At 39.7% G+C, this 23,121-nt stretch overlaps 2 protein-coding genes and 1 long non-coding RNA gene across 14 annotated transcripts in view; 1 reads left to right on the plus strand and 2 right to left on the minus strand.

Moving 5' to 3' along the window:
• The window catches only part of LOC101164420 (uncharacterized), a 736,165-nt gene that overhangs the window by 217,161 nt on the left and 495,883 nt on the right, over nucleotides 1–23,121 (minus strand). The gene's annotated exons all lie outside the window — the stretch shown is intronic.
• The window catches only part of LOC144986851 (uncharacterized), an 82,184-nt gene that overhangs the window by 50,045 nt on the left and 9,018 nt on the right, over nucleotides 1–23,121 (plus strand). Inside the window, exon 1 of one of the 7 annotated variants that reach the window (XM_078935304.1) lies at nucleotides 15,752–17,000. The exons of 3 other annotated variants lie outside the window; for them this stretch is intronic. In XM_078935304.1, the coding sequence (XP_078791430.1) occupies nucleotides 16,829–17,000 (172 nt within the window). In that variant the 5' untranslated portion in view covers nucleotides 15,752–16,828. Of the gene's footprint in view, nucleotides 1–15,751; nucleotides 17,059–19,365; nucleotides 20,268–20,318; nucleotides 21,461–23,121 lie in introns of those variants that run through there. 3 more of the 7 variants (XM_078935319.1, XM_078935311.1, XM_078935314.1) reach the window with 3 other exon arrangements.
• Nucleotides 143–6,672, minus strand: LOC144988053 (uncharacterized). 4 transcript variants are annotated; one of them, XR_013651799.1, is made up of 5 exons: nucleotides 5,867–6,672; nucleotides 4,121–4,536; nucleotides 3,851–3,960; nucleotides 3,015–3,337; nucleotides 143–716 (listed from the first exon to the last, which is right to left on the minus strand). It is a non-coding gene; the product is annotated as an uncharacterized LOC144988053 (long non-coding RNA). The 4 variants fall into 4 exon arrangements; XR_013651802.1 differs by having other exon boundaries at nucleotides 3,218–3,337; nucleotides 5,867–6,668; XR_013651806.1 differs by lacking the exon at nucleotides 3,015–3,337 and having other exon boundaries at nucleotides 4,121–4,259; nucleotides 4,359–4,536; nucleotides 5,867–6,659.

Genomic DNA, 23,121 nt, shown 5'->3' on the forward strand with positions numbered 1-23,121 from the left:
ATAACCGTAAGAAGATATGCTTTTAATTCAAGAGTTATTATACTAGAATTGAGACTTATTGCTAGCTGAATTAAAGCTAGTATTGTGTAATTACTAGCTTTTGTAGCTCAAACCAAGACAAGAAAAATACAAGCATACAGGATTAGTATACTTAACAATATTTATTTATATTGCTTTTTTCAAAATTGCTTTGAATACACTGTTAACATAGAATACTTCTGCTTCTACAAATACAAAGAACTGCTTGAAGCATTTCAACATAAAATTTAACATAGGTTTACAGCTAAATCTTAATGAACGCTGATGCAGGCCATACTAGTAAATAATCTGAGGTTAAGAGAAATAAGAAAAAGAGTGTCTCTGGTTAACATCACCAAACAAGGCATTCATTTCTCACCGTGAGAGCTCTACCACTCAGTAAAAACGTTTCACTCTGCCAAAACTTTTTTTATGAACTTGTGGTGTCCCGCTCGTGAATATTGTCCTTCAATATTTCTGTCTGACTGACAAAGTAGGGTTGCCACAAACTTGGGATGGGTAAGATGGAAGGTGTAGTGGTAAGCCAACAGATAAAACAACCTATGGCCAAGATCTTCTTTGGCAAAGGTGGTGATGGGAGTTTCTCCACTTGCCACGAGACAGCAGGACCCATCAAAGAGCAACACCGGGCTGGAGAAAGATCTCTTCTCCAGGTATTTGGCAGGATCATCTGTTGGCTAAAGATAAAAATAATTAGGGTAAAACAGTTTATGTTGTAACTTTTACTAAAAATGTTTTGTTAGTAATAATGAAACATCACTAGGGTCGTATTTGCCATTTTGAAAATTAATATAATTTTTGTAGATGCTTGTATTTAGGCTTTTTTGACAACTATCATCCCTGTGCCAAAGAAACCATCACCATCCTGCTTCAATGACTACCGCCCCATAGCACTAACGCCCATCATCATGAAGTGCTTTGAAAGGCTAGTCATGTCACACATCAAGTCCACTCTTCCCCCCACCCTGGACCCCTTCCAGTTTGCATACCGACCCAAACGATCGACAGAGGACGCCATTTGTTCTGCTCTCCATCCAGCTCTCACCCACTTAGACAAAAAGGACGCATATGTGAGAATGCTGTTCATAGACTTCAGCTCCGCATTTAACACAATAATACCACAGCAACTCATTTGCAAACTGGACAAGCTGGGTGTTAACACCCCCATCTGCAACTGGCTACTGGACTTCCTCAGCCAAAGACCACAAACAGTACGAGCCGGCAACAACACCTCAAACACAATCATTCTCAACACCGGGGCACCCCAAGGCTGTGTGCTTAGTCCGCTGCTCTTCACCCTGCTGACACATGACTGCACAACAACCCACAGCACAAACCACCTTGTGAAATTTGCAGACGACACAACCCTGGTGGGTCTCATCACCAAGGGCGATGAGACCAACTACAGGGAAGAGGTGGATCTGCTGACAAAATGGTGCAGAGACAATAACCTCCTGCTAAATGTCGGCAAGACAAAGGAGATTGTTGTCAACTTTCAGAGGGGCCACACTCAACACCTGCCACTGATCATTGATGGTACTGCTGTGGAGAGAGTGAGCAGCACAAAATTCCTGGGGGTTCACATCAGTGAGGACCTCTCCTGGACCGCCCACACCACATCATTGGCAAAGAAAGGACAACAACGTCTCTACTTCCTGCGGAAACTAAAAAGATCAGGTGCTTCACCAGCCATCATGACCACATTCTACAGAGGAACCATCGAGAGCATCCTCTCCAGCTGCATCACTGTGTGGGGGGGCAGCTGTACACACAGCAACAGGAAAGCCCTGCAGCGCATAGTCAACACAGCCAGGAGAATCATTGGAACACCACTCCTCTCCCTGCAGGACTTATACATCACCCGCCTCACCCGAAAAACACTAACAATAATCAAGGATGCACACCACCCTGCACACAACCTGTTCAGCCTTCTGCCCTCAGGGAGGAGGTACAGGAGTCTCTGCTCCCGGACCACTAAACTCAGAAACAGTTTCACACACCAGGCCATCAGGATGCTAAACACCCTCTCCCCTCTCCACCTACCCACCACCCATATCCCCCCATGAACAGTGCTCAAACGAACCCCCCCCCCCGCTGCCTTGAGACACTGCCTTAAGTGCACTCGCACTTTTATGGCAAATTGCCTATGTTGTATATTCAGTGATGAAAGTCAGGTAAGGAAAAAATCCCTGAACTTTTCTTTGAGCGATATGGCGGGCACAGAGCGAAATTTTGGAAAAATACGTGGTCTTAGATGCATTCTGGTGCATTCTGGCAGCTAGTTATTCACTTCTTTATCAAGAAACTAAGACTAATTGGAGCATCATGATTTGTCATTCAAACCATGGATATATGGAGAGTCGAACCCCTAGTTTGACTCTCCATTAAGGACTTGCTGGTCCTAAAAAAGAATTTGGAAAATTGCTCAAAGTAACACAATCCTACAATCTACGCTTTTCCTTAAAGCTACAAAACATACAATTGCTAAAATATAGTAACATCAAAGCCCCAAATGGCAAAAAGAACACCAGTAACTATGATATTCTATGAAAATACCTCAGTTATTTATACATTATTTCTGCTTTAGAAATGACTGATGTACATATCCACTTGCACTGTTTTCTCAAACTATAATTACATCAAAATATGGGATCTGCTTTAAACTTTAATTCTATAACATAATACATCAATTCTTTAACACCAATACTAAGTAATCTGGGAAATATCAAAACAAACATACAAACTAAGCTAAACATTGTAAACATTATTTTTTAAGGGAGTGCGGGTCCAAACCATCAAATACTTATAATTAATGTCAACTATACTGAACTAAATCATGGTAATTAGGAAATACAAATAAATTAGATAGAGAAATTTATTCAAAATAAAAACTGAAACTCAAAACTAAAATTGAAATTATTTCAAAATGTGGTTTTGAGATTATTTTACACAAAAAAGTATTTGACCTACACTACCTTAAAAATCTTTTTTTTCCAGCCAAGACCACTTCAATTTGTTTTTTATCGTCTTCTCACAACTGAGGTCGTGACCACGCTCAATAATGACGATGCCTGCCATTATTTTAACACAAATTTGATCGCAAACTCTTCAGATGTGTTTGTGAAAGTTTAGCGTGGGTCCGCCAGTTTTGGTCTCAAGGGAAGCAAGTCACGCTGACCACGTGGTGCAGACAGAGCCAATCAGACCCGTCGACGCATCCGAAAGCAACTAAAACGTCCCGTCATTGGTCAATTAGGCCGGGAAGACGAGAGATGGCCACGACCATAGAGGAAGCGATCTGCGGAGAAATATAGAAAATAAAGCTAAAATTAGCTGATTTCAGACCATTTTTTAATCCGGAAAGCGATTTGTCCGTAGAGATCAGGTCTTTATTTCCCGGAAAGTACGTTCGGTTTGCTCAAAAACCCGGATTTCCGGGAATTCCCGGAAGACTTTCATCACTGTATATTGTAAATTGTATCTTTTTCTTTCTTTTTACTTATTTATTTTATTCTAAACGTATACTTTGTTTTTATTTTTCTTCTACTGAACAGACACGAAAGAGTAAGAAACGGATTTTCGATTCATTGTATGTGATGCACATGTGAAGAATTGACAATAAAGTTGACTTTGACTTTTTAGGTGTCATTAACACCATTTTGCATATCTAGTGGCAGAAAAAAAAAACAGAAATAAATGCTGGGATCCTCACATTATTCCTTCCAGTCTCTACCCACAGTTATTACAGACCATCAGAGACAAACAAAAATCAAGCACAAAATCAAAGTTTCAAATGGGAACAAAAACTCACCTCTAGAACATGCAGCAATGCTTCACTAGCATGTGCCAGTTTCTTAAGGGGTGAAGTTGGAGATGGGAAAAGCGTTGGGAGTGCTCTGAAGAGTGCAACGTTGTGTTCAACTAAAATAGAACAATATAATAGAATAACTCAGTTATTAACTTCATTTTCAGCTTAATGTTGAGTTTACATTAAATTGAATATCAGTTTGCATAATAACAACGCAATTCTGACCAACACCTCTGAAAACATTATGCAAAAAAAGACAGTAAAATGAGTTACCTCCACTTAAGTTCATGGGAGGCTTCAACACTTTTTTCCAAACTCTGTAAAACTGCACTAGTGAGCAGAAGTCTTCCCATCTGTCCTGTACTTGACATCTGAATTTGCCGTTTCCCATATCCTGGATCCACCGCAGCTCCTCCATCACATAAAACACAAGTAACATACAAAAATGCCTCCTTAGTAAAGATGGGCGGTGGGGGGAACAACCAATCAAAAACACAAGTAAATTGCTTACATGATGAAGCTCCTTGAAACATGGATATGCCTCCAGAATCTTTGTAGGTCTATCATCTTCTTTTAGGACATCACTTTCAATGAAGGCTTTTCTTGACTGAAATCCGAGGTCAAGGATCTGGCAGACAGCATCTTGGTTTGGTTTTGGTTCTCTATACATCTATCGAGGCTATCCGTTTCTGCCAAAATGAAAAATAAAAATCAGTGAAGATATCAGACATATTCTGAATTATACAATGGGTTTTAGCCGACATGAACTGTTATACTTCCATTATTTATTAGAGCAACATAAATGAGAAAGCATCTTACACTGCTGTATATAAAAGCTTGTTTACAATGTAAATGTAAACAACAATAGCTGTAATGTCTCAATATCAATATCCAATGGTATAAGGATAATTAAGGTAGGTCAAAAAAATAAGAAAAGGTAAAGCATTTTAAGTGATCACATAGAGGGCATAATTTTATTCCTGAAGGAAACAGCAAAACAACAACATATTTGCGATCTGAATCAAAGATACGAGTTCTTAGTGTCATAACCTTCTCATAACTTGTCTAATCCAAGTAAGGGAGGTATCATTGCAAAGCTAGTCAGAGAACTACATGAATTAAGGTTGATATCAAATCCATTTTTACTTCATTATCAACAAATAATAAGTAATTACGAATATAACCAAAAAGATTGTACAGTTCAATTAAGCTAAACAGATGCTGTGAGGCAGAGTAAACACTGAAATCTTCTTCATGGCATATATGTTTATAAAATGATCCATTTTTAGCTGACCAAAAAAACCTTTGGAAACAGATATCCTATTTACACTATTTTCCTTTTACATTTTAACTTTTCAAGTTAATAAATAAGAGAGATTCCAGACTCGTTTCCTGGGTTTGAACTATCATGTGGCTCTATGTGTAAAAATACTTTGAAGTACTTTCAAAAGTCATTATTGATTTTTATAAATAAATAAAACAATAATAAAACTGCTGTTTTATTTATTTATTATTTTATACCACAATCCAATAGTATTTCATTAAGCTACGTTTGCTCCTTTATGTTTGTAGACATTGGTTGCAGCCTATCAGTTTACTCAAAACCTGTCACATGACCTCATGTCCCAGCATTCACTTCTTGGACGGAGCCTTGCAAACGGGGGGAACAGCACCTGCTCGCTTTTGATTACTGATTAAATTTCCGGGAGGTGAAGATAACTACAACAAAAAATATTAGCCTGCATGTATAGTACGCACTGATCTAGTGACGCTCATTCATAAAACGGAGAAAACACTGCAGCCTCGCGTTCCTCTAAATGGAAGAAATTCTGGTGGCTAAGCTAGGTCATACGAACATGCCTAGAAGAGACGGAATGCCGCTCTGCTACTGGCTGCCTCGTCACACTTGTCGACTAGCTTGGATACCTAGCTGTCATTAGGCTTCGGGGAACAATATTTGTTCACATTGAGTGAAGTAATAATATTTAATAAAATAAAAATAGTCTCAGAAAAACTTACCGAACAGGCTATCAGAAGGGTCTGGTTCAAAGTGGCTGCTGCTTTTCCCTCTCTTTCCAACCGTCAGGACAGGCGCAACCAAATGACTTGAGGGGGGTGGGGGTGAGAGGGTTACCGCAAAACATGTACCTTTGTCCACAAAGTTGTATGATGTAATTAGAAGATATTATACACACTACTTTAAAACTCACCTCTATTATTGTTGTATGGTAATACTAGGGAAAATAAATTTTGTGTTATTTATGAAACCCTCCCGTCCCCCCATTCCCTTCTTAGCTGGTATTGACCGCAGGAGGAAAAGGAGTACCGTATGTTCATGTTATTTCAGACTTTGAGATAGTCCAGATTGTTTTTGCACCCGTTTTACCAATGCAGAGCGTATTAAGACTTACAAATCTGATTGAACAGCATCTGAAACGATTTAAGCCATTGTTTCCTTAGAAAACTGTAATTCCTAAGCAACACTGCCTTTGCATCTCCCTGTTAAAATTATTTATCTTGGTTGTTTAGACATATGTGTATTATGTTTGAGTCAAAGCACATTTTTTAAACAATGGTCATCTAAACTAAACTTCAGAAATGTCTGTTAATCACTTGTCAACCATAATCAGCTTTTTGAATGCTGTCAAAATGATATCAGCACAGAGCATCCCATATATTTTTACATGAGAAGGAGTTGGGCCTTGTCTCAGAAATAATTAATTTGGAACACATTACAGGAAAGATTGGAAGGTTTTGTGACAGTTGTGTTCTGTTACTGATTTGCACAAGGGTTATCCCTTTTTCTATCTATCTTAGATGACCCCCCCCCCCCCCTTCCATTGACATGTTCTCCCTACCATGACAAAGGTGGAAAGATTTCATGTTATCCATGGACACCAGTGAAGATCAAAAATCATTGAAGAAAAAAGGTTCAGAGCACTGTCTAGTGGGTCTAGATGACCCAACTCCTAATGTTAAAGTGCCTAGGATAGCACAAGGGTTACAGAACAGGTATAGCAATATTACTTTTCTTAACAGCTTTGTTGCTGTTGCAGTGTTCAAGTCCACATGTTACTAGGTCTTGAAACAAGTCTTTACAGCTAAAAGTGGTCACAAAATAAAAATTCAAGCCTCTGCGAGTAATTTATCTTGTTGTACATGTAAAATGACTAATTTTAGCCTTTATAAAACTAAGTAAGAAATAAAAGACTAATAATCTTGTAACAAGATTAATAATCTAATGAATTCTTCTCTTGCATAGTAAATTATTCTTAAAACAAGTTTTAAATGATTATTGGACTAAATTTAAGATTAAAATTCTAGGTTAGAAACTTCATTTTTGCAGTGTACTCTACCTCTACACCACAGCTCATGACTTTACTTTTCGAATTTCAGAAAATGTGAATATTTTAATTTACATTTGTAATCTTTAAAACTCTTGGGATCAAACCCTAATGTGCTCATTTACTCCAAAGCAGCCTGAGCTTTCCTTACATGAACACAGAGCCACAGACTGTTGGCCTCCATAACAAATAGATGCAGTCATTCAGTTAAAAGGAGACACAAGTTAGTATTAAACAAATATCAATGAACAGTTTTCTAAAGTCTGACATGAGCTGAAAACATCCTTTTTAATGGGTTTGATGTGATATTCTATTTTTTTACAACAGTCTTTTTATTGTATATTCTTTGAATAAAAATGATCAAAACCAGAGAGAAAAAAATCCAATATATTTAAATCTGTTTATAGATACTAGACAAAATGAGTTTTGCTACTTTCATGGACAAAAATGTTGAAAACTTGTACAAAATGAATTCTTTGAGATGTACCAGTTAATAAAAAAATGTTGTTTTGTATTATTAGAGTCAACTCTTGAACTGATTGAATGTGGTTGTAGTTTATGCTGAGATGCTTAGTATATTGTTTGTGTGTTGCCATGACAACACTAGAAGAATTTTGTAAATTACTTTTATTCTAACAGTTTTTGTGTGATCAGTGAAAATTTGATTTTTTTTTAAAGTAGTAACTGCAGCTTATATTTTGTTAGACCTAGTTTAGGGAAGAAAATTTTTTCCCAAAAATGTATGAAGGAAGAGGCTGATAAAGATCCAGACTGGTGTTTGTGTCTGGTGTTCTTGTGATTCGTGTTTTCTAGTAGACATTAGAACTGTTCCTCTGTTCTTTTTGGTTCTCAGTGTTCTGTCCCAATCTTATCTGTGAAAAATAAAGTGGACGTGAACATCAGTCAGAAGTGTGGAGTCTTTCCCACAGTGTGGGTTTCTGCTGTTTGTTGGTTCTCTGTAGGTTCCAAAACTGGACTCTGCTCCAAAAAGCAGAGTATGTGACGTACCCGGGTAAGCAAGTAATCAATTGACTATATTAAAACAACAAAAATAATAAAACAACAAGTTGAGACAGTGGAGAATGGAGTGTCCAGAAATCCACAAAGATATTTTTCATTCTTTGGTTTTCAAGGTTCCTTTTTTTTGGTTATGGTGTCTTTGTCAAAATTCCTTTTTCCTTTGTTAAATAAGTGCTCAGTGACGGTTCGTGGATAGCTCACCATGCACCATTGTTGAATGAGACAGATCAAAAGTGGATCCAATCAGGGATAGAAGTAGGGGTGGAAAAAAAATCTGACCTAAACAAGGTCAAAACAAATGTTAGATTGGACAACGCATACTATTTGCAACCTATTATTTACAACATATATCATTTACATTAAGTACAGTAGTCAACTGTATGTCATAATTTTAAGAAAAAAAATCAAATAAGATCCTACAAGAATGGCAGGAACCTGTTTTCCAATTTCAGGCCTATAAATCAATGGGTTTCAACAATGTTTCCAACATAAAGCACACTTTTAATTAGTTAGTATCTAATCTAAGGAGAAAAATGAAATAAAATGAATGAATTAGTTCAAAACTAAAATGGCCGACCATGCACAAGTGCAATAAAAAAAAACAAGTTGAAAACTCCAAAACAGACAAAAACTGCTAACAATCATTAAATGAAATGTTTCAATTCCAACAGAAAAAAGTATGATCATAAATTTGTATGGTGGTAAGTGGTAGGCAGGCGCCTGATTTTGGCAGTGGAGCCGCCACCAGTGTGTGAATGTGTGTGACTGGGTGAATGGGTCTGTGACCGTAAAGCGCTTTGTCCTTGTAGGTAGAAAAGCGTTGTACAAGTATGCTCCATTTACGCCATTTTGTATGTAGACACGCTAGCATGGCATTCCTGTGAGGCAGTGAAACTTGGCAAGACTGTTTTGCAGCTATATGTGTGTGGATTGTATAAACTCCCAGAAGAGTAGTTTGTTCAAAGGTCTGGTTGATCCAGTGAGATGTGACACCAAAGTTTGGTTTAGAGCTTAAATAAACAGCTATCAGAAATGCAGCCAGCCACAGCAGATCGGCAACAGCCAGAGCTTGGATTACAGGAAGTGGCTAGGTGACCCAGATGTTAATGAAGGGAACTGGCCCCACCACAATAAGAGCACCTAGGTGTTCGAAATCTGCTGATGTAACTGATCCGTTTACACTTCTAAAAAGGCACATTGATTATAGGTCAAATACTTTTTGACTTGTATATGTTGTCTTTTGGGGATGTCATGAGCCATGCTGATGATGCACAGCTTTACATCGCCGTGTCTCCTGATGACCTTGAACTTGTTAACACTCTTTTAAACTGTATTGTAGACAGAAAGTCATGGATGGCAGAAAACTTCTTGCAGCTCAACCAGGACAAAACTGAAGTTTTAATCATCGGTTCCGAAGACATGAGAAAGATGATTTTACCACATGTTCAGAATTTTAAACCTTCTCAATGTGTGAGAAACCTGGGCGTACTTTTTGTCTCTGAGCTAAATTTTATCCCACACATCAAAAATGTCTTTAACCCTTGTGCTATCTTAGATGACCCCACCCTTACATTGACGTGTTCTTCCTACCATGACAAAGGTGGATAAAGGTGGAAAGATTTCATGTAATCCATGGACACCAGTGAAGATCACAAATCATTGAAGAAAAAAGGTTCAGAGCACTGTCTAGTGGGTCTAGATGACCCAACTCCCAATGTTAAAGTGCCTAGGATAGCACAAGGGTTACGACAGGATTTTATCATCTTAAAAACATTGCCAGAGTCTGCCTGTTCCTCTCTCTTGCCAGCACAGAGGTGCTGATGCTTTTATTTTCAGTCGTTTAGATTACTGTAATGCCCTGCTCTCTGGTTTACCAAAAAAGTCTATTTCAAATCTACAGCTATTGCAGAACTCAGCGGCACGAGTTCTGACGAGGACCAGAGAACACATTACACCGGTTTTAAAATGGCTGTATTGGCTCCCTGTGCGTTTCAGGATTGATTTTAAGATTTTTTTCATGGTTTATAAATGTTTTTATGGTGATATTATTTTAAAGTATCAGACCTCGCAGACCCTGAGGTCCTCCGGGGCTGGTCTCTTAGTTGTTCCGAAGGTGAGGACCCAAACTCATGGTGAGGCTTCATTCTGCCATTACGGTCCTCGCCTGTGGAACAGCCTGCCAGAGAACCTCAGGGCCGCAGAGACTGTGGAGGTTTTTAAGAAAAGGCTCAAGACCCACCTTTTTAATTTAACTTTTAGTTGATTTTAGCTGCTAATTTATTCTATTAGTTTTAGTATAGGTTATTTTATGTATTTAATTTCATTTTATGCATCTTATTCTCATTTTTTTTGTTTTTATATACATCTTATGTCTTTAATTGGAGTATCTTATCATGATTTTAGCCCCGGTGTTTCTTGTGGGGATCTTTTCTGTCAGGGCTTGGTGCTCTGGCTGCCAGATCTTCTCGGGGTCCTTCAGGGTCCTTCGACCAATGATGACGTCACACTATTTGATTGGCTGTAAGTTTGCACGATGACGTGTACGATAGTGATTGGTCAATTTATTGGTCCAGACAAATCACGCTCTCACAGTTGAGGGGGAACGATAACACTATAACTAACCGTTTGCTGAATGTCCCCTTTGTTCTGAATCAATAATTTAAAAAAAAACTATAACTTCCGTTATTAAAATCCGTTATTCGTGAGAAACAGAAATTCCATCGTGTGGAATTCGATTAATGCTTAGGACTGTAGTTATCAATATGACAATGTTTTTTTCTGAGAATAAAAAAAGGGAAATTTGGGAGAATTAAAACAGACTGCACACCATAAATAAATATTGTTTTCATACACTGTACAGTCATACATTTTCTCAAATTGGAAAAATAAGTTTATATTGCCAATGGTTCTCCCTTTAAAATATAAACAGAACATATTTGTTCAGTTTATGTTTTACAGTACAGTTTCCATTTGGTGTAACAAATAATAATGTCAGACCTAACAACTAACTAACTTATGTCAGACACCTTAAAATTAAAAATGGCATTATTAGTTATGAGTGAGAAAAACTTTACAAAAGGAAACATAAAATTGCTAAATAGTTTGTTCAACTGGTGTTACCGTAGGGTGACGTCATCATTGGTAGAAGGACCCCGAGTCGATCTGGCAGCCCGAGCCGGAGTTGTTGACTTTGCTGGGACAGCTGGGGCCTGTTTCAGAAAGGAGGTTCAACCAACTCTGAGGTTAAACTTGAACTCTGAGTTGGTCAATTGGGAGATTAACAACTCTGAGTTTTCTGTTTCAGAGAAGCTGATCCGAGTTAGATCAATCAACTCTGAGTGGACTGATTCGGAGGTGAGCGTGCGCACCGCGACTATAAGAAGACATTATCAATGGAGCGCAGATATCACGAGTCACCATGGCAACCGTGAAAACAAAGAGGTCTGCGTATTTTTCGCCAGCTGAACTTGACGTGCTGCTGCAGAGTTACAGTGAATATGAGCACATATTCTGGAAGAAAAGCAACACCGCTGCATCTGCAAAACAGAGACAGTTAGCGTGGAAAACATAGCTGCTCGAGTTAATGCCTAAGTTTGCATTTAAATCATTGTTGTAAAATATTGGCTGTAATAACTTTTTAAATAGCGTAAGGTGTGAAATAAAAAATGGCGATATTAAGGAGTACTTTTGAAGTGTTATTCCTGGTGTAAATGCATGAAATGCTGCATAGTGTACAGAACCAATCTGGGGGAAAATGCATTTAACGTCGGTAATGTTTAGAGGACTTTTTTGTTAACCTTCCCCTCTTGCAAACGTTGGTCAGTTTAATATTAATACATGCAATTGTGTTTTTAAAAGTGAACTTTTGTCTACTGTTGAACCTTTCGCTGCGCGAAGACTTCTCCTTTCTTTTATCTCGTCTTTCCGACCGTGGTCAGAAGCGCAGGGGAGATTTCCTTCAGGGCCGAAGGGAATTCTCCTTCGGGGTTCACTTCCCGTTGGAAACCCTCAACCTCCAGAGCGGATTAAGAATGACTCCAAAACAGTTATTCTGGGAATGACACCTTCTCTTTATTTAACTAAGTGCTCCGTCCTCCGAACACACAATATATACCACGCACACACCTCTGCTCCGTCCCCCCCCCCCCCCCATCTGCACCTGCACTTGCCCCTCCCCTTGTCACTCGTGGATCGCACCCCGCTCAGCACACACACACTGCAACACTACCCTTGTATTGATCAAGTGGTATAGGTTTATATGGGATTAAGAAAGTAAGCAGTGCTAGAAAATTGTGTTTCCAAAAAGTAATTGTTACATTAATCTAATTCAATGTCCCTGATTTCATTTTCATGTAGATGCAATCCTGCAGGAATTAAAAGAACATGGCAGCAGCTAAAAATGAAGTATAAAAACATAATTCAATCAGGTCAAATGTGAGCATGTCATGGATGTAGGCTTTGTTGACCATATTTGACATATGAAACATCTACATAGCAATACATATCTAATGTTGTTTTCATTGTATATATGTAATTGACTGCAACGAAAAACGGTAACGCTCAAACCAAAACGTATGGGGAAATGACAAAAAAATCGAGTCTTCTCAAAATCCTCGTACGAGGTAAATATAATTTTCTACGAATTAATGCAGCCTCCTCGTCTATTGGGTCCTCCAAAAAAGAACAAGCCATTCTTGTCACTTAGACCGTCTCTGTGTGACGGAAATGTTGGCAATGAAGGTTAAAGCGAAAAATACCGCTTCGTCTTTAAAAAAGGGGAGGGGACCGGCAGAAACTTTGAGTTTGGAGAATAAAACCTGCTCCCGGCCAGGTTAGGTTCACAGCATAAGTAACCATGGATACTGACTCCGAGTATAAGTTACCTCTCTTTCAGAAACGGGTTTGACTTACTCTGCTTTCTCTGGTTTAACAAACCTCCCATTCTGAAACCGAAAACCCAGGGTTTCCCTGATTTCAGGGTTAATGCACTCAGAGTTTACACTTAACCTCCTTTCTGAAACAGGCCCCAGGTGATAAAAAAGGTTGGTGCTATTTCCAGTTTTAGAAAGAACATGCTTTCTGCACAGTTTGCAGTGAATGTTACTCATTTATGTCAGTTTTTAATGAACCAAAATACTTCCACACAGGAGACGACATTTAATGTATGACAACATAGTTTTTAGCAGCCAAATTATAACACTAAAAACTTTAGATGTTTTATTTTTTGAACATTTTCCTGATTTATTTAAAGAAAACTGCATCAAAGTAATTTCTTGGTGTGAACACGTCTTTCTTGTCATCTAACTGTAAACTCCAATTCAAACATGCTGACAAAACAAGGACAGATTTCCTAGAGATTTCCTAATTCTGCTTCCATGTGATCACATGAAAACAGTCCAATGTTTTGGATTCTTCTTCTTCTATATCATTGACATTAAAGCTGCAGCTCTGTCACGAGGAAACAACATGTGACAGGTCCCAGTTTTTGGTGGAACACCGTCTCTGTGATGCTACAGACGCTGCTAAAACACAGTGGATTTCATTCTGTTCTATGTAGAAAAGACTGTTTGATTCATGTCTGATGAATTCATCTTGGAGTATTTATCCTCCACGTCTAGAAGTCCGCTCCGTGAAAATCCTGTTGGACTTTAAAGCGGTCCGTGTTTCCATGGTGACAGAGGGAACAGCTGGGGGGTATTCCAGGAAGCATGTTTAAACTAGCCTGACTTTAAGCCTGAACTCTGGCTGAAATCCGCCTGAACTTGCTTACTCTGGGTATGTCGGTTCCAAAAGACCGGATATGAGTTGTTGTAATTAGGCTGGACTTAGTAACCCTGGATTAATGCAAATGCATAGCAGGTACATAAAGACATTCTCAATAGATCGCCGATTTCTGGAGTCACCATGGAAACGTGTGGAGAGAAAAAAGAAAGCAGGGCACTGGAGACGGAAGTGAGACGGAGTCTGAGATTTTAATGACGGCGGATAAAGATTATAAGTCCCTCAAAAAATTAACATGGCTGCATCATCAAAAAAAAGAGTTTCTGCTTAGAGATAAATAAATAAATTTCTTCTATTAGAAACAAATAATTTAGTTACATTTATTCAACCTAATTTCTTACGTCTATAAAACTCAGTAATTGTTTATACAACTCAAATTTACGTATTTATCTAACTAAATGTCACATTACTCCATTAATCTTTTTTTCAATCATAATTACTTATATTTCTTGAACTCTCATATGTCTAAGTTTGAGCTGGCAGATATGCTCATTTTTATAACAATAAAAAGGACGGGGGAAAATGCAAGCAGTGCAAAAATTTATTAAGGAATTTTCCATCATTGTCATCACCATACTTTCTTGTAGGGGTGCTATATAAACTCATCATTCTCTCCTTTAGTCTTACTCATGGTGCAGAGACGTAAATAATACAAAATAAGACAAAATAACTCAGCCATGGTAACTTGACCTACCCTGAAACATACCTCCATTTCTGGAACCAAAAGCTGAGGTTATCAACTTCCTTAGCCTCAAATTTACCGTGGGAGCTAGCATAACCTGCTTTCTGGAATACCCCCCTGGTTAGCATCTTTCTAACTTGACTGAACTGAGGGTTGGGGCTTCCAGCACAGAACCAACCTGAGAGCAAATGAACATTCAAATCCTCCACAAGCTAAACCCCATCAGCGTTGGATTGCTGCTGACAGACAGACTTCATTGATGGCATCTTCCGTTCTGGACCTGACGTTTAGCACACCATAGCTGGATTCCAGAGCGCTTTATCAAAGCGCCTTAAGCCCGTTTGGACTCTGGCGCTCCACGCGCTGGATGAATAGTGGCGTTTGGAGGAAGTGCGGCTGCGCAGTCCGTCACTGAACACCGTCACTGCCTGGACCTCTTTCTGGGTCCTAGTGCCCTAAAGGTTACAGCTCCTGGTTCCACAAGAAAAAAGTCCATTCTAGAGGCCACTCTGACATCATCATCATCAAAGACAGCGTTACCTAGCAACCATACCAAGACCATAGCAGCTATAGAGGGAAACACAACAAACCATCAACGGCGGTTAAAGCAGTCAGACGTTTGTTCTGCAGCTCAGCAAAAAACTCTGCTTTAGGTTTTGGGGAGAAAAACAAAGGAAAACACACGGAGAAGGATTCTGCAAAGGAAATCCCAAGTTCTATTGGTAAGTCAGCGTCCTGGAAACATGCTTTGTTGGTTCTGAAGTGGCATGAATGCAGACTTAGATTGGTTTGTTTCCTTGGATTCTTCAGATGGATTCAAGCTGTAAATGTTGTCAGCATAAAGCAAGTTTGGACTAAACTAAAGCAGAAAGTGGCTTTGAAGATGGTCAGGAGAAATGAGGGCTTTTTTCAGGAATTCTTGGAAGAGGAGGACTTCTCCAAACAACCAGAATCTAGGAGGAGGTTTTTTCAGCATTGAGATCAGGATTTAGCATGAGCTTCAATCCCATTTTGGTTCAATCCAAATGTTTACCGTCATATTCAGGAGTTCAACTCTGAAAGCCACCATGACATCATAGACATTAAAGACCCTGTTACCTAGCAACCAAACACAACAAACTGTAGACTATTCAAACTGGACATTTTGGGGCAACAATTCTTTTCTAACTCAAGTTTTTATGAAAAATCCAAATGATGGAAACAGATTGTGTAAAGGAAATGAGGATATATTGGTGAATCACAGTCCTGGAAACATGAGTTGTGCTCTGATGAAGACGCCTGATCCAAATGTGGATTTTAATTTTAAAATTGTTCAAAATTTGATGACACTAAAAATAAACAAAGTAAATTGGATGGATAATCAGAATTACTTTATTTGATCCCATTCGTGGGAAATTTGTTGAATATATTTATATATATTATTTTTTTTTTATATTATAACTGTTTTTTTCCAAAAACCCTGAAAGGATTTGACGTCACTTTTCCTACCAATAGTTTATGTCGTAATTTACAGATAATTTCATATATCAGTTCGTGAGGACCTGTGTTGTCCAGGAAATATATTACTCTTCGTTTTCTTTCGGTTAAATAGAAGACCTTGGCTGCAGACGACCAACTGGCGACTAACATCAATAGCCGGAACCGGAAGTCACGTCCCGTTCCCCCTTCTCCATTTAGGTTGCTCCTTTTCTGATCGAAAAATATTAGTCACAGCATAATTGTGTTAATGAAAACTGCCACTTTCTGTTTTATTTGCCAGTAAAGTTGAAAAAAAAGCAATTTTCCCCCGCCATCGACTTCATTATGTGAGCGACAGACAACACTCCAGACCAGCTGGTGGCGCTAAAGCACGATGACGCTGTTAGCCAAACAAAGAAGAAGAACAGCACGAGGCGCTAGCAGCGTTAGCTTGTGTTGAGAGGTCAGCTGTGTTTAGTTGGGACGTTTGTGAGGTTTATGGACAGAAAGGTCGATACGTGGTTCGTGTGGGAACTCTCAGCATTTTCCAAAGTGTCGTAAATGAGTGAAGAAGTGTTGAACGGAAAGACAACGTGGATTGCTGTGATTGTGAGACTAGCAGATGATCGATCGGAGCTGCAGTGAAGAGGACGGCGGTGTTTGTGGGAGTTGGAGCTGAAGATCGGAGCAGGAACCATGTCTTCCCTTCAGTTTCTGAGAGAGTTGATCAGCGAGCGACTAGCTGCTGCTGCTGAAGAAATCTGCAGACTCTGTGAAGGAACCATCGTCCAGTACGAGCAGGAGCTCTGTCGTCAGCGCAGACTGCTGGATGTCATCTGGAAACCACAGCTGCAGCTACACCACATACGTATGTTAGCTTCAACAAAGGAAGAGAGAAGCCATTTGAGCTGTGACGTGTGTTTGTGGTGCGTGTTGATTCTTCTGCTCTCTAGCTGTGCGTTGCACAAAATAGTTCCCAAACAAAATAATGTTGTGATATTCATGGAAATCTAACAGCGCGAGTCCATGTTTCGTGTTACAGAGTGAGAACAGTAATATACCCCCCCCCCCCCCCCCCCCCCCCGACACAAAATCCTCCGGCTGGCGGCCGTGTCACGCACTCAAGAACGCACGCAGCTTATAATGGAAATTAATAATTAGAACGCAGTAAATTTGTCGTATTTCCTCGCAAGACAGAAACTTCTTTTGTAGAATGAGGATGTGTGTGTGTTTCTGAAACAGCGCACGTGTGTAAGTAGAGTGCGCACGTGCCGCGTACTTCTCTAACCCTTGTGCTATCCTAGGCACTTTATTGGGAGTTGGGTCATCTAGACCCACTAGACAGTGCGCTGAACATTTTTTCTTCAATGATTGTGATCTTCACTGGTGTCCATGGATTCCATGAAATCTTTCCACCTTTATCCACCTTTGTCATGGTAGGGAGAACACGTCAATGTAAGGGTGGGGTCATCTAAGGGCTAAGGGCTAAGAGACAGTGACAGCAGCGCCGCCGCACAGGTGGGTTCGATGAGGAGAGAAGGAGAAGAGTGATAAAAGGTTTCCCATAGAAACCCTTGAAGTCTGAACACAGGACTAGCAGAGAAAGTAAATTATCGGCAAAGATGAATGTGTTTACCATGTTTATTATAGTTCCAATCACGCACCATATGCAAAACTTTCAAAAAAAAAGTTTAAAAAAAAAAAGATGCGGTGATGACCTCATCACACCGCGGTTCACCCTAATCACATGACTTAAGGTGCTTTTGTGCACTTATTTTGCTGTCAGCGTGTTACCGTTCAGCCTCAGGCTTCAGACCGTAGTCAGAAACCGCTGTTATTTCCGGTCCGGTCCCGGACGGGACGCAAACGGTAACTAATCAAGTGGGACACCGTTGCTATGGAACAGGCTAGAAGCCGTTTATTTCTTTGCGTGTGTGCGTGCGTGCGTGCGTGCAGAGGAGGTGAGAGGAGAGGAGGTGTGAGGAGAGGAGGTGTGAGGAGAGGAGGGGAGAGGAGAGGAGGTGTGAGCGCGGAGCGGGGGAGTGTCGGAGAACCGTAAATTAAAAACAAAGTGTCTCCCCCAAAAGTTTTGGAGTCTTTCTTAACCCACTCTGGAGGCTGAGGGTTCTGAACGGGAAAGTGAACCAGAAGGAGAATCCGCCTTTGGCCATGGAGAAAATCTCCCGAGCATTTCTGACGACGGTCGGAAAAAGAGAAGTCATCGCGCAGGAAAGGTTCAACACTTGGATCAAACACTTATTTCAAAACTGATCAAACTTTTTCCTCTCCCTTCTGGAGCGCCCAAGGCAACGCCTCCTTTGTTGCTGCGCTGCCTCCATGACAACCGCAGTCACAAAAGTCCGAAAGAGGTCCGCGTAAGGTGGAAATTCTGCTATGTAGTCCTCAGAACGTCTACGTTTGATAGTTTCAGCATTGTATAGTGTAAATGCAAAAATCGGATACGGGTCAATTTTAAAAGATGATGTAAGCGGGTCGTCAAAGAAATCGGATATAGTCAGAAATTCGGATATGGGCATCAAGACCTGCAGTGTAAATGCAGCCCAGTGACAGTGTTATTAGAACTGTCATGAGATAAATTCTTTGTGCGATAATCAGTCACTACCCGTTATTAAGTAATTTAATGAATCTATTTTTAATCTAACCCCGTGAGTGAGTGCACACGAGTGTTGCACATGTTTATGACTGCACAGCTGTTTTTTTGGTTACGTCAGTCATTTAGCATCTAATGAATGAAATGATTGAGGTTTCACTCTGGTGTTATCGGTTCATTGATGAGGCTTGCTGTTGTTGAGAAAATATATTTAAGTATTTCTATTTCATTCCAGAAACCAAGCAAACGAGCTCCAGCTGGCCGTGGGCGAGCTCCGAAGCTCTGGCCATAGAGCTCTTCTGTTTGTCATGAAGGCATCCGGGCATCTGGCCGGCAGACTGAGAGCGTCTGCAGTATTGGGTGTTGTACTTTTGGGTTGAGCAGGAATATTAATATTCAGGACGTGCTGAAGTAACTTGTCTTTTATGAACATACTCGTTAGGAGTTAGCAATAACTTTTTAGGGTGGATGTGAAAACGAAAATGCAATCCCCTCTTTGCATTTGTGTTTTAATTATGACACAGAAGAAGCAATTTTTAAGTAGAAAATGAAAAAGCAATTCTCTTAATTCATTATAATTTTCAAGTTAGACATGTCTAACTGAATTTTGCTACACATTTACAAGAGAACTTTTTGAAAATTAAATGTCAAATACTATTTTCATTATCATTTTAATTAAGTGACAAAATGAGTGGTGTAGAAGAAGAACAAGAAGAAGCGGTTTAGTGGATTTCTTTTTCTTGTTACTTTTGAGTCAACAAATGCAGCTTCATTTTGAAAATCAAAAAGCATTTCCAGTTTTGATTTTTTTTTTTAATTATTGTACACAAATGCTTCCATAGAGAATATTGCCCGAAACACTTCAGAACTCATCCTTCTGCTTTTGCCAGCAGTAACATCATCATTAAATACAAGAGAACCAGTTCCATTAGCAGCCATACATGCCCACGCCATGACATTACCACCACCATGCTTCACTGATGAGATTGTATGCTTTGGATCATGAGCAGTTCCTTTCCTTCTCCATTCTTTTCTCTTTCTATGACTCTGGTACAAGTTGATCTTGGTCTCATCTGTCCATAGGATGTTGTTTCAGAACTGTGAAGACTGTTTTAGATGTTGGTTGGCAAACTCTAGTCTGGCCTTCCTGTTTTTGAGGCTCACTAAGGTTTTACATCTTGTGGTAAACCCTCCGTTTAGGGAGTTTTCTTCACCAGGAACAGAATTATTCCTTCATCCATCACAGTTGTTTTCGGTGGTCTCCCGGGTCGTTTGGCGTTGCTGAGCTCCCCTGTGCGTTCTTTCTTTTTAAGAATGTTCCAAACAGTCATTTTGGTCACACCTAATATTTTTGCTATCTCTCTCATGGTTTTCCTTTGTTTTTCAGCCTAATGATGCCTTGATTCACTGATAGTGACAGCTCTTATTCCAAATGCTTACACCACACTTCAAAAACTCTGGACCTTTTATCTACGGAGCCTGTGATCTGAAATACTCCATTACTGACCAAAGTAACTACTGTTAGTAAGTACTGTTACTATGTAATTCATTTACCCAACACTGTTTATTAGTTAGTAGTTAAACCACGAGGAGCTGTCTAAAAGGGGTCTATGCTAAAAAGCATAGACTATATCATCACTGGACAGTAGAGCACCCCGCCCCTCACCCCCCGGGTTCCAAATAGGAAGTAGCTGCTGTCTATAAATAAACATGCAGCTGTGACTCATTCTAAATAGAATTACCATTCTTGCTGTGAAACATTTTTCTTAATATAATAAAGTTTTTTTTTTCTCTAGTGCTAGTTATTCAAGTTATAAATTGACCAATCGGATGCCCCGGTAAAAGGTGTGGTGCCCACTGGCCCCACCTCGAATGTTTGATTGACAGCTTCTTCTGAGCAGCTTTCAGTGATGGGAACTAGCTTATCATGATTGGCAACTGGTTGCCCTAAAAACGTGACTCAGACCGCCTGACTAATGACTGTTTCCTGGCTCAAATTGGCAATTAGGTTTGTTGTTGTTATTGACAACAAAGATTATATCAGAGCATTATGTTGTTGGCTTCGGTATCTTTTAGAGCTGTTAAGCATTTTGGACCAATCATGTATGGAGTCCCAAACTGTTCATAATTGAATAAATAAATATGACCTCATGCAAATACACAATCACAATAAATCTCTCATCAATATATCAAAAAATCATGAAATTGTGAAAAATCTACAGAAACTCAGATCTCCAAATCAATATTTTCCTAAGTATCTTTTTTATTTCATGTTGCTGTTTTTCAGAATGACTTATTTATTTCATAATGAGCCCTTTCAGCAGAATGAGTCTGACAATCAAACCAGAAAAGGCGGAGACACATTTGTGATTGGCTACTCCTTTACTCAGACATAAGCAGCACCCTGACTACATTGATGGAAGATGCATCAGTGAACGTGACGGTGCAAAGCATGCACCTCAACACTAGGGGGGAGTATGCACCTCAACACATCCACAGTGTTACCAGATTTGGTCGATTTTTGGTTCTAAATTTGCGGATAAAAATGGGCTATTGAAGGTTTTAAGGTTGGTTCTGCGTTTATTTTTTTCTCATGAAAATATAGTAGCGGACTACGTTGGGCTGGGAGGCTGTTGGAATCAAAGAGTCATATCAGTAGAGGAGACACGCCCATTTTAGAAGCCTGGCCGACGGTGGCGGAGCGCGACGCCATCTTGGTGAGGTCGACAACACCCACATGACAATGATTTCTATTGCTTTTAGAGGTGTCTAAGGCCGCCTTTACACTGTAGGTCTTGATGCTCATCGCCCAGCCCTACTTCAGACTTTTGTGACTGCGGTTGTCATGGAGGCAAAGCGGCGACGGAAGGAGGCGTTGCCTTGGGCGCTCCTGAGGGGATGCACGGGGGAGGAAAAGAAGGAGGGTTTCTCGGCTCTCTCTGAGTTTTGAATGAGAAAGTGTTTGCAGACGTGATGTACTAACAGTTTGATCCAAGTGTTGAACCTTTCCTGCGCGATGACTTCTCTTTTCCGACCATGGTCAGAAATGCACGGGAGATTTTCACACAAAAGCACCTTAATAAGTCATGTGATCTCAGTTGGTGGTGTCCTGAGTTGACGTCACTGACGTTCGACTCGCATTTACTGGGGAATATCCGATTTGTCTGCTTACATGGCACACGCAAATGCACATATCCGATTTGTTTCCGATTTATTTCCACATATGAGAGAGGCCTGTATCCGATCTGAGAAAATCGGAATCCATGCGCTTTTGTCCTGCTTACACGTTCACCGATCATATCCGATCTGTGCCACAAGAGAGGAAAAAATCGGAATTGGGTCACTTGAACTATGCAGTGTAAAGGCGGCCTAAGTAGCTTTTACATACTATATATATATTTTAAATTCATATATTTTTATACATATATGTAAATATATTCTATTTATATATATAATATATATATATAGAGACATCATTTGTTGTTGTTAAAGAAGAGAAACAGTCAGCCTTAAAAGCTCAAACTTCAATGAAAATGCAGTGTTGCAGGATTTCTAACAAATAAAAAAATATTACAAAGAATTTAAAAAAAATTGTAAACATTTAGGAGTTTTAGACCTCTTTGACATGTAAGATCCACTTTTTCCTTAAGTCTGAATCCATTGGAAACCTGCAAGAAAAGTTCAGTCTCTGAATGTTTAAATCTATATTACTATAATAGCCTAGTATGCTGTATACAAGTTTAGCAAAATAAAATGTACATTTATGTCGACAGCAAATTATACGTACATCATGCAGCATGTTGATAACATCCCTGCAGCATCAGGAATGTCAACATGTGTATGATTAATGAAACCCCTGCAGCATTAAAAGAAAAAAAATTATAGTACTTACCTGTGAAATGATATACCTTCCTCCTTCATGGACTCAGTTCTCTGATTTTGGCAGTTGAAACCCGCACAATGAACTGGTATTATGCAAAAAATGTGTTCACAGGCATGCACTGCAGCAGTAACTTGACCTCACCAAGATGGCGGTGCTCTCCTCCCATCACTTGATGTCTCCTCTAGTGATATAACTCGTTGTTTGGAATGCCTCTAATCTTCTATGTACTGGAGCTCTGTGAACGCACCAGGACGTGTGTTTTTCCATCTCTCTCTGGCTGAGTTTGAAAGCTTGCTGTCCCGCTTTAACCCCAGAGGGAACAATAAAACCAGTGGACCTGATTTATTGTTTATTATTAATTATTGTCTCCATGAAAATAAAAAATATCATAAGGTTCAGGAGTCCGGAGCAGGCCAGGTCTGCTGGCTGGAGCCGGGAAAACAGATGTGACGACAGACTGGATCTGTGAGCACAAACAGCGGAGCTGTGTTAGCT

Source organism: Oryzias latipes, chromosome 2 (genome assembly GCF_053564925.1).
Source record: "Oryzias latipes strain Hd-rR chromosome 2, Olatipes_Hd-rR_3.1".
Taxonomy (NCBI): Eukaryota; Metazoa; Chordata; class Actinopteri; order Beloniformes; family Adrianichthyidae; genus Oryzias; species Oryzias latipes.